General features: G+C 43.1%; 2 protein-coding genes across 2 annotated transcripts; both read left to right on the top strand.

Moving 5' to 3' along the window:
- The first annotated feature begins 972 nt into the window (after positions 1 to 972).
- Positions 973 to 1,920, top strand: LOC141132450 (olfactory receptor 11A1-like). Its single transcript, XM_073620874.1, has one exon. The coding sequence runs from the start codon at positions 973 to 975 to the stop codon at positions 1,918 to 1,920; it is 948 nt and encodes a 315-aa protein (XP_073476975.1).
- Positions 1,921 to 3,643: 1,723 nt separating this feature from the next.
- Positions 3,644 to 4,591, top strand: LOC141132495 (olfactory receptor 11A1-like). Its single transcript, XM_073621026.1, has one exon. The coding sequence runs from the start codon at positions 3,644 to 3,646 to the stop codon at positions 4,589 to 4,591; it is 948 nt and encodes a 315-aa protein (XP_073477127.1).
- The last annotated feature ends 8,094 nt before the right edge of the window (positions 4,592 to 12,685 follow it).

Here is a 12,685-nt window from a genome sequence, read left to right on the forward strand (position 1 = left end):
AGCTGTAAACTAACCATACAAGGTCCTTATCATTATGGGGAATGGGATTGTTGTGGAAAGTGTCAAAATAAAAAAAAATAAAAAATTGTGTATGGTTTTGCAGATCACCCCCACCCCTTTAAAATAAGGGGCCCCCAGATACTGGATGTGAATTAATAAGGGGTACATAGTACACACACAGTATTTGTCAAGTCCTTTTATTAAAAAAAATGTTCCACAATGTACATTCATCATCAATCTTATTGTACAGCGATGCAGATCCATGCCAATGGCTCTTCAGGTCCAATATGGATCTTAAGACATAACCTTAACACACAAAAAAGAAATAGGTCCTCCCCCCTGGAAAAAAATCTACATTAGACCCTTAATCAAGCATGCAGCCTGGCAGGCCAGAAAAGGGGAGTCAAGCATGTGCCCCCTCTCCTGAACCATACCACTCCCTGTCAGAGTACCTTGTACCCATGTTGATGATGACAAGGGCTTCTTCCCCACAACCCTGGTCCAGTGGTTGTGGGGTTCTGCGAGTGGGGCCTTATGAGAATCTGGAAGCCCCCTTTATAAAAATAAGAGGGCACCTAAAAGAATGGGGAGGGGCAAGGGAAGACAAAAATATAAACTTTTAAGCATATGAAAGGAAAAAAAAATATCCATATTTTCCAGTCAGATACCAATGCAATTTTTCTAATAGAGGTTTAAAAACATAAGGAGAAATGTAGTTGGGTACTAATGACTTTTGAACACAAACTGTTTTTCCATATAGATGTCAAGTGGGTAAGCTCAACAGTACAAAGCAAAGGTAAAAGGCATGTCAGAAGCAACCATCTCAATGCAAGCTGAATTTGCCTACATAAGCCCTATAACAGGTTGATTTCATCCAATTTCGATTCATGAAAATTCACTGGTCATAGCATTTGATATCTATAATCCAGAATACTTAATTTCAGTCAATACATATTTTTTGCTATACAGACCATGCAAATGAATGAGACAAATATCAACCTCAGGGAATTTATAATGGTTGGATTTCAGATACCTCTCCCTTTTAAAAAATTTCTATTTGCAATTTTTCTAGTGACATACATGTTTACAATCTCTGGAAATGCTCTAATTATAGTGCTTTCATTCATATCTCAACAACTCAACAAACCTATGTACTTTTTCTTAAGCAACTTATCTGTATGTGAAATTATTTTGACCACAAACATTGTCCCTAATATGTTATGTTTACTAATGGTTGATCAGGTAATCATCTCTGTACCAGAATGTTTTCTTCAGTTTTACATGTTTGGAACTTCTGCCACAACAGAATGCTTTCTTCTTGCTGTCATGTCCTATGATCGCTACTTAGCCATTTGTAGCCCTCTGCATTATACCTCTATCATGAATGAAAGACTTTGCTTTACACTTGTAGTTATTGTTTGGACAACTGGCTTCATGGCTACAGTAGGGACAATTATACTGATGAGCAGTTTGCAGTTTTGCAAGACTAACAGCATTGACCATTTCTTTTGTGATCGGGAGCCCATCTTAGGTCTATCTTGTTCAGACACGGCTGAAGTTGAAGTGCAAGCCCTTGTTTTTTCATTTTGCATCACTCTATGGCCTTTTATAATTATTGTCTGGTCTTATATTTCTATTCTCCGTACTATATTCAAAATGATAACAATCAAGGAAAGATATAAAACATTTTCAACCTGTAGTTCTCACCTAATAGTGGTCAGCATGTATTATGGAACTTTAATAATAATGTATGTGGTGCCTTCCAATAATCAGTCATTTAATGTCAACAAACTGTTGTCCTTATTATATATTGTGGTGACTCCACTGTTAAATCCTATCATATACAGTTTTATGAATAGGGAACTAAGGAATGCACTGCTACAATGCATTTATAACATGTCATCGTGTATAAAATATTGAATATTATCAAGCAATCTAAACTTGAGGAATGAGACAAAATGTATCCTTCCTAGTGCTATGCAAATGCTTGTCAGAGATAATCTGTTAAGAAGTTTCGGGACCTTGCATTGTACATGAGGAGACAAGCCTGCAACCAAGGCCAGAAGCCCCTTGGAGAGGATGCTATCAGAGAATGGGGAGTACGTTAAGTATTAGACCTTATCCCTGCACTCTTAAACTAAGCAAGCATTTCACTCTTGTGATGTGGGGAAGGCCAACTCTAATGCCCCGTACACACGGTCGGACATTGATCGGACATTCCGACAACAAAATCCTAGGATTTTTTCGGACGGATGTTGGCTAAGTACTAGGAGCAGACGATCTGTCTCTACTCCCCTGACAGAATGGAGATCTGTCTGTTTACATTGACAGATCTCCTTTCTGTCCTTCTCAGGAGGAATCGCAGGTATCCAGCGGCCATCGCGGCCACATGCATTGGTTCCTACACCATGCTGCAGGTGCACGGGTACGCGCGTGCCCCCATACTCCTTAAAGATTCACGCAAGAGTGCCATACTGGTGCCGTCAAACGACGGCGGCCGGGCGCCAGAAAGTGGTTAAACTACAGCGGCTTCTGTGGGGGTAGTGCTATAGATATAGTCACATATTTTCCTGTCATTGGCATGCATTCCAGAAATTTGGGCATGTTATACACTCTAAATACCAGAAGTCATCATCACACACTACCTCTTTCCTTATCTGGCCAGTGAATGAGCTGTAAACTAACCATACAAGGTCCTTATCATTATGGGGAATGGGATTGTTGTGGAAAGTGTCAAAATAAAAAAAAATAAAAAATTGTGTATGGTTTTGCAGATCACCCCCACCCCTTTAAAATAAGGGGCCCCCAGATACTGGATGTGAATTAATAAGGGGTACATAGTACACACACAGTATTTGTCAAGTCCTTTTATTAAAAAAAATGTTCCACAATGTACATTCATCATCAATCTTATTGTACAGCGATGCAGATCCATGCCAATGGCTCTTCAGGTCCAATATGGATCTTAAGACATAACCTTAACACACAAAAAAGAAATAGGTCCTCCCCCCTGGAAAAAAATCTACATTAGACCCTTAATCAAGCATGCAGCCTGGCAGGCCAGAAAAGGGGAGTCAAGCATGTGCCCCCTCTCCTGAACCATACCACTCCCTGTCAGAGTACCTTGTACCCATGTTGATGATGACAAGGGCTTCTTCCCCACAACCCTGGTCCAGTGGTTGTGGGGTTCTGCGAGTGGGGCCTTATGAGAATCTGGAAGCCCCCTTTATAAAAATAAGAGGGCACCTAAAAGAATGGGGAGGGGCAAGGGAAGACAAAAATATAAACTTTTAAGCATATGAAAGGAAAAAAAAATATCCATATTTTCCAGTCAGATACCAATGCAATTTTTCTAATAGAGGTTTAAAAACATAAGGAGAAATGTAGTTGGGTACTAATGACTTTTGAACACAAACTGTTTTTCCATATAGATGTCAAGTGGGTAAGCTCAACAGTACAAAGCAAAGGTAAAAGGCATGTCAGAAGCAACCATCTCAATGCAAGCTGAATTTGCCTACATAAGCCCTATAACAGGTTGATTTCATCCAATTTCGATTCATGAAAATTCACTGGTCATAGCATTTGATATCTATAATCCAGAATACTTAATTTCAGTCAATACATATTTTTTGCTATACAGACCATGCAAATGAATGAGACAAATATCAACCTCAGGGAATTTATAATGGTTGGATTTCAGATACCTCTCCCTTTTAAAAAATTTCTATTTGCAATTTTTCTAGTGACATACATGTTTACAATCTCTGGAAATGCTCTAATTATAGTGCTTTCATTCATATCTCAACAACTCAACAAACCTATGTACTTTTTCTTAAGCAACTTATCTGTATGTGAAATTATTTTGACCACAAACATTGTCCCTAATATGTTATGTTTACTAATGGTTGATCAGGTAATCATCTCTGTACCAGAATGTTTTCTTCAGTTTTACATGTTTGGAACTTCTGCCACAACAGAATGCTTTCTTCTTGCTGTCATGTCCTATGATCGCTACTTAGCCATTTGTAGCCCTCTGCATTATACCTCTATCATGAATGAAAGACTTTGCTTTACACTTGTAGTTATTGTTTGGACAACTGGCTTCATGGCTACAGTAGGGACAATTATACTGATGAGCAGTTTGCAGTTTTGCAAGACTAACAGCATTGACCATTTCTTTTGTGATCGGGAGCCCATCTTAGGTCTATCTTGTTCAGACACGGCTGAAGTTGAAGTGCAAGCCCTTGTTTTTTCATTTTGCATCACTCTATGGCCTTTTATAATTATTGTCTGGTCTTATATTTCTATTCTCCGTACTATATTCAAAATGATAACAATCAAGGAAAGATATAAAACATTTTCAACCTGTAGTTCTCACCTAATAGTGGTCAGCATGTATTATGGAACTTTAATAATAATGTATGTGGTGCCTTCCAATAATCAGTCATTTAATGTCAACAAACTGTTGTCCTTATTATATATTGTGGTGACTCCACTGTTAAATCCTATCATATACAGTTTTATGAATAGGGAACTAAGGAATGCACTGCTACAATGCATTTATAACATGTCATCGTGTATAAAATATTGAATATTATCAAGCAATCTAAACTTGAGGAATGAGACAAAATGTATCCTTCCTAGTGCTATGCAAATGCTTGTCAGAGATAATCTGTTAAGAAGTTTCGGGACCTTGCATTGTACATGAGGAGACAAGCCTGCAACCAAGGCCAGAAGCCCCTTGGAGAGGATGCTATCAGAGAATGGGGAGTACGTTAAGTATTAGACCTTATCCCTGCACTCTTAAACTAAGCAAGCATTTCACTCTTGTGATGTGGGGAAGGCCAACTCTAATGCCCCGTACACACGGTCGGACATTGATCGGACATTCCGACAACAAAATCCTAGGATTTTTTCGGACGGATGTTGGCTCAAACTTGTCTTGCATACACACGGTCACACAAAGTTGTCGGAAAATCCAATCATTCTGAACGCGGCGACGTAAAACACGTATGTCGGGACTCTAAACGGGGCAGTAGCCAATAGCTTTCATCTCTTTATTTATTCTGAGCATGCGTGTCACTTTGTGTGTCGGATTTGTGAACACACGATCGGAAATTCCGACAACGGATTTTGTTGTCGGAAAATTTTATAGCCTGTTCTCAAACTTTGTGTCGGAAAATCCAATGGAAAATGTGTAATGGAGCCTACACACGGTCGGAATTTCCGACAACAAGGTCCTATCACACATTTTCCGTCGGAAAATCCGACCGTGTGTACGGGGCATAAGTGTACATTTTGTCTCATTCATCAAGTTCAGCTTTAAACCAATAAATAACCACCAAAACAGATCTGTTTGGAGGGTTATGGTATGTTTCACTAAAGAATTATCATATGTTATGCCTATACAGTACGTACTTACTAGGTCAACTGATGATCAGTATCTGACAAGGTATTAAGTGATAAAATTGTAGAACTCTAATGCCCTGTACACACGGTCGGACATTGATCGGACATTCTAAAAACAAAATCCATCTTATTTTTTCCGACTGATTTTGGGCCAAACTTGTCTTGCATAAACATGGTCGCACAAAGTTGTCGGAAAGTCCAATCGTTCTGAACACGGTGACGTAAAACACGTACGTTGGGACTATAAACGGGGCAGTAGCCAATAGCTTTCGTCTTAATTTATTCTGAGCATGCGTGGAACCTTGTGCGTCGGATTTGTGTATACACGATCGGAATTTAACCGATCGGATTTTGTTGTCAGAAAATTTTATATTCTGCTCTCAAACTTTGTGTGTCAGAAATTCCGATGTAAAAAGTCAGATGGAGCCCACACACGATCGGAATTTCCGACAACACAATCCGAATGCACTTTTTCCATCGGAAAATCCGACCATGTGTACAGGGCATAACAGTGGTGTGTACCCCATGCTACAGTACAATGTCAATCTGCATTATTTTAAATGTAAATAGAAGAAAGGAAATAATAAATCATGTGATTTCTCATAATCATCTAACTATAGAAAATAAACAGCACATTAAACTTGTATTATAAAGACATAAATGGCTCTTTCATTATATCCTTTGACAAAGGATCGGAAAAGCATTGGAAACATACAGTAGCTGCAATGTATGTCATGATTTGTCAGTTGCTTTACTATCTATGTGAATGCAATCCAACCCCATTTCCTGCCTGACAATACCGGGCATAGTTCCAGAGCAGATGTTACTGAACAGACCTTGGGATATAAACCAGCATCTTTACTGCTGTAGGTATGTTACCACCAATCACCAACGTAAGGGGCACTTTACAGTCCACCATCATAAAATGACTTTTCATCACTGACTACCAAAGTACAGTGACACTTCACTGTCCATCAACATAAGGGGGGACTTCATCACTAACCCCCAATGTAAGGTGACATTTCATCCCTGAACACAAATGTAAATGGGTGAATTCAATGACCACTCCATAAAGGGGGCAATTTAGTGCTGTCCACCCATGTCAATGTGTACTCTTCTACTGACTACCAATGTAAGGGAACAATCCTCCTTCAATCCTCAGTCTAAGAAGGCACTTCACCACTTACAACCAACATAATAGGGCATGTCTCTACTGACCATCTATGTAAGGGGGCACTACAGTGACCACAGACATAAGAAGGCCCTTTTCCACTAACCACCAATGTAAGGGGCCATTAGATTGACCAGCAATTAAAGGGGGAACTTTACTAACCACTAATGATAAGGGACACTTCTCCATCAATCACCAGAGTAAGGGGACACTTCTCCACTTACTACCACTGTAAGAGGACATTGGACTGGACACTCTGCCCAGCACATAGTCCACACATAATCCTGAACTATGTGTTCTGTCAAGTTTATATTGGTACTACAGTGACAGTTTTCCTAGAAATCAATGTGCTGGGTTCTTTTCCTCTCCAGTTAGTATAATGCAGATAATATCAAAAGATTTCAGAAACATGCAATCCATAAAAAACATGGAAACAAGACTGGATTGTGTTCTGTTGAGTATGCTGGACACATTATTGTTTGGGAGGCCCTCACCCTTCTAGACAGAGAGAAATAAAGAAAAGAATTGCATGGTAATGAGGACTGAGCAAAAAAGTAAGAGTCACTGGCATAGGATTATCTTTCCATTTTCTGGCATAGCTGGAATATGCTGATTATGTACATTAAAGTTTGGTACACACTGGCCAGCTGTGGTTCAGCCTGTGTGTACACCAGCCTGCCCGACAGAAGTCGGCCAAACAGCCAGCTTCTGTCAAACGGGCATGCTGGAAAAGCAGCATCTGATCTGCATCTGATCAGCGCTGGCAGCCAATGGCTGCAAATGCTCACCCAGGTGTTCTGGTGGTGGGGGGGGGGGGGGGCGGCAGTCCCCCTGTCAGAACACAATAGCTCAGTGGGGAGATCGCTGTACTAACATCAGATAGTTAGTATAGTGTGCTCCTCCCGAGCACCTCAGTTTTTTTTTCATTCAGCCTGCTGGATTGAACAACAAAAAAGTGATAGTGTGTACCAGACCTAAATTGATTGGAAGCAATCACCTTATAAAATAACCTATTCAGTTTAAAATAGAAATGAAAGGCAAACAATTGTGTATCGATATAAAAATATGATACGTACCCTTTTTCCCTTTTTTATAAGTGATCACATTCCCTCTGTTCTCAGCTGCATAAGAGCTGGGGTAGGAGAAGCAACACCACACTGTGAATGGCTGTGCAGGGGGGGGTGTCAGGACTAGGGATGAGCTTCGAGTTTGAGTCGTACTCATGATATCAGCTGTTCGCCAGTTCGCCGAACAGCGAACAATTTGGGGTGTTTGCAGCAAATTTGAAAGCCGCAGAACACCCTTTAAAAGTCTATGGGAGAAATCAAAAGTGCTAATTTTAAAGGCTTATATGCATGGCATTGTCATAAAAAGTGTTTGGGGACCTGGGTCCTGCCCCAGGGGACATGGATCAATGCAAAAAAAAGTTTTAAAAATGGCTGTTTTTTTGGGAGCAGTGATTTTAACCACTTGACAACTGGGCACTTAACCACTTGACGACTGCCTCACGCCGATTTACGTCGGCAAGGTGGCACGGACAGGCAAAATCACGTACATATACGTGATTTGCCTTCCACGGGTGGGGGGTCCGATCGGTCCCCCCCCCGGTGCCCGAGGCGGTCGCCATTTCTTCCCGGGCGATGAGAGGTGAGGGGGAGGCCATCCATTGTTGGCCACCCCCTCCCGATCGCTCCCGGCGAATGAGAATGCTTCCTTTCCCTCTGTAATGTAAACAGAGGGAAAGGAAGTGATGTCATCCCTCCTCGAGTCGGTCTTTTTGATCCGGCGCCGAGGAGAGAAGACATCAAGTAAGTCTGCACAACACTACACTAACAGTAGAACACGCCAGGCACACTTGTCACCCCCCATCACCCCTCGATAACCCCCCGATCACCCCCCTGTACCCCCTGTCACTCTGACACCAATAGCATTTTTTTTTTTTTGCATTGGTGTCAGTTTGTGTCAGTTACAAGTGTTAGGGCAGTTAGGTTAGCCCCCTTTAGGTCTAGGGTACCCCCCCTTAGGTCCAGGGTACCCCCCTAACCCCCCCTAATAAAAGTTAACCCCTTGATTACCCCCCGTCACCAGTGTCGCTAAGCGATCGTTTTTCTGATCGCCTTATTAGTGACACAGGTGACGCTAGTTAGGGAGGTAAGTATATAGGTTCGCTGTCAGTGTTTTATAGCGACAGGGACCCCCATATACTACCTGCTAAAGGTTTTAACCCCCTGATTGCCCCCTAGTTAACCCTTTCACCAGCGATCACCGTATAAGTGTTACGGGTGACGCTGGTTAGCTAGTTTGTTTTTTGTAGTTTATTACAGTTTATTACAGTTTATTATAGTTTTAGGGCACCCGCCGTTTATTACCCTATAAAGGTTTAACCCCCTAATTGCCCGGCGGTGATATAAATTACATTTTTAGGGTCAGATAAGGTCTGCGTCGCCCCAGGCAGCGTCAGGTTAGCGCCAGTACCGCTAAAACCCACGCACGCAGCATACACCTCCCTTAGTGCTATAGTATCTGAGCGGATCGATATCTGATCCGATCAGATCTATACTCCCCAGCAGTTTAGGGTTTCCTGAAACGCAGTGTTAGCGGGATCAGCCCAGATACCTGCTAGCACCTGCGTTTTGCTCCTCGGCCCAGCCCTGCCCAGCCCACCCAAGTGCAGTATCGATCGATAACTGACACTTACAAAACACTAAGCACACATAACTGCAGCGTTTGCAGAGTCAGGCCTGATCCCTGCGATCGCTAACAGTTTTTTGGTAGCGTTTTGATACAGTCGCTGACAGTCAGGAGCTTTTTTGCCTGTGAGTCTCACTAGTGTACCCCTAATTTAGAGCCCAAAATGGCAAATCGAAGGTACACTAGTGAAGAGGCCTACACGTTTCTGAGTATGACAGATAGTGAAGAGGAAGTCACTCATCTGTCAAGTTCAGGCTCAGAATACGAACCTGTAGAGGACAGCGGCTCCATGACAGATAGCTCTGACGACAGAGTTGTGGTCCCTGCTAAGGTCAGGCGTACCAGACCCCAATCTTCTTCTGTCCTTGAAGTGCAAGAACCGCAGGGCTCTCGTATGGAGCAGAGAAGTACTAGCGCCGCTATTCCTTCTGGTGAACTGGCAAGCACCAGCGGCCTAGTACACCCTGGTCGTACATCCAGCACTGCAGTATCACGTGGTGACGTGGCGAGTCCCATAAGTGCAGTTCAAGCTGGCGAGGTGGCAAGCACTAGTAGTGTCCCGCTGCCAACAAGAAGACAAAGACAGGCCCGTCGTGCCCATAGTGCCCTTCCTGCTGCATTGGCCAATCCGAATTGGGAACCCTCCACTTCTGCAGCACCCGTACTTCCCCCTTTCACTGGCCAACCCGGAATTCAGGTGGAAACAGTTGACTTTACGCCACTGGATTTTTATTCACTGTTTTTCACCGAAGATCTCTATAGATCTATTGTGGACCAAAGCAATTTATACGCTGGTCAACACATCGCCGCTAATCCCCAGTCCTCCCTTGCCAGAGATTGGAGACCAATTACGGTCTCCGAATTTAAGACCTTTCTGGGCCTTTCCCTCCTCATGGGGTTGAATAAAAAGAGTAATGCCGCGTACACACGGTCGGACTTTTCGTCTACAAAAGTCCAACGGACGCCGACGGACTAAAGCTGGCTGGTAATCCGATCGTGTGTGGGCTTCTCCGGACTTTCAGCAGACTTTTTCAGCCTCAAATCCGACGGACTTTAGATTTGAAACATGCTTCAAATCTTTACGTCGTAACTACGACGGACCCCGAAATCCGCTCGTCTGTATGCTAGTCCGACGGACAAAAACCCATGCTAGGGCAGCTATTGGCTACTGGCTATGAACTTCCTTATTTTAGTCCGGTGTACGTCATCACGTACGAATCCGTCGGACTTTTGTGTGGTCGTGTGTAGGCAAGTCCGTTCGTTAGAAAGTCTGCTGCAAGTCCGCCGAAAGTCCGCCGGAAGTCTGTCGGACAGGCTGTCGGACTTTTGTAGACGAAAAGTCCGACCGTGTGTACGCGGCATAAGTTGCGGTCATATTGGTCCACTGACCCAATTTACCATTCACCCTTGTTCTCTGCTTCCATGGCCAGGGCACGATACGAGCAGATTTTGCGGTTCATGCACTTCAACGACAATGAACTCTGTCGTCCTCGTGGAGACCCTGCATACGATCGGCTCTACAAAATTCGGCCCCTCGTAAACCACTTCAACCAACGTTTTGCAGACTTGTTTACCCCCCCATCAAGTTGTCTGCATTGATGAGTCCCTGATTAAATTTTCTGGCCGCTTGTCATTCAAACAGTACCTTCCCAGCAAGCGTGCCAGATACGGGGTCAAGATGTATAAGCTCTGTGACAGGGCCACAGGCTATACATATAGTTTTATGGTTTACGAGGGCAAAGATAGTCACGTAGAGCCGACAAACTGCCCTGACTACATAGGAAGCGCTGGCAAGATAGTGTGGGACTTGGTGTCACCCTTATTCGGAAAGGGGTACCACTTGTACGTGGACAATTATTATACGAGCGTGCCACTTTTTAGTCACTTGTTTGATCAGCAGATTGGAGCATGTGGCACCGTGCGACCTAATCGCCGGGGCTTTCCCCAGCGGCTTGTAGATTCCCGTCTTAGGCTGGGGGAGAGAGCCTGCTTGAAGTATAATAATTTGCTCGCTATGAAGTGGAGGGATAAGAAGAATGTTTTCGTTCTCACCTCCCTTCATGCAGACACGACGACCCAAATTCCTACGGCGACTGGTGTTGTGGAGAAACCCCTCTGTGTCCACGAATACAACCTTAATATGGGAGGGGTGGACCTCAACGACCAGTTGTTGGCGCCGTACCTAGTTGCCCATAAGGCCAGACGCTGGTACAAAAAAGTGTCTGTTTATTTATTTCAATTGGCTTTGCTGAACGCTCATGTGCTATACAGAGCTTCAGGACAGACTGGATCCTTCCTTAAATTCCAGGAAGAGATCGTCAGAGCCCTTCTGTTTCCAGACGGTGCTCTACCTCACCTTCCCCAACCAAATGCAGTAAGCCGGCTGCATGAGCGGCATTTTCTTTATGCCATCCCGAGTACCCCTACCCAACGAGCCCCCCAAAAAAGATGTCGTGTCTGCAGCAAGCGCGGATTTAGGCGTGACACCCGGTCTTATTGTCCCTCCTGTCCTGGCAATCCTGGTCTTTGCATGGGTGAATGCTTTGAACGCTACCATACATTAGTTGAGTATTAGCGTAGGGTTCAGCACTGCACAGACTAGGCACACTAACACAGGGTCTCCCAAGATGCCATTGCATTTTGAGAGACCCAAACCTGGAACGAGTTACAAAAGTTAAAAGTTACTAAAAAAAAGTGTAAAAAAAAAATAAAAAAAAAATTTAAAAAAATAAAAACACAAAAAAAAATATAAAATAAAAAAACCAAAAATAGTTGTTGTTTTATTGTTCTCTCTCTCTCTATTCTCTCTCTATTGTTCTGCTCTCTTTTACTCTATTCTATTCTGCAATGTTTTATTGTTATTATGTTTTACCATGTTTGCTTTTCAGATTTTTTATACTTTACCGTTTACTGTGTTTTGTTGGTAACCATTTTATTGTTTTCAGGTATGCCATTCAGTTGCAGCGCGGATTTATTTATCTTGACAGCAACAGCGTTTGCTCCCACGATATATAAAGCCGTGACTCCAGCGCTGTCGGAGGTGATTTCACCACCACAGTTACATACTTCAGCATATATGCCGAAGCGTGGGGGCAGCAGTGGGTGGAGGAGCAATTTGCTCCTGCCTTTTGCGGGAGGATGCCCCCATGCTTCGGCATATATAAATGGTGCATGTATGCCCATCATTAGAAGTGGGTGGATGAAGGGAGGTATTCTAATGGTGGGCATACCCACCGATCAATATCTTTTTTTCGTTCAGCCCACAGGCTGCATGAAAAAAAAGTTTACAATATATGCCTAACAAGGACCAGCAACGTACTGGTATGTTGCTGGACTTTGAGTGGTTATACCAGAATGATGCCTGCAGGTTTAGGTATCATCTTGGTATCATTCTTTTCAGCCAGCGGTCGGCTT

The sequence above is a fragment of the Aquarana catesbeiana genome, linkage group LG01 (genome assembly GCF_042186555.1).
Source record: "Aquarana catesbeiana isolate 2022-GZ linkage group LG01, ASM4218655v1, whole genome shotgun sequence".
Taxonomy (NCBI): domain Eukaryota; kingdom Metazoa; phylum Chordata; class Amphibia; order Anura; family Ranidae; genus Aquarana; species Aquarana catesbeiana.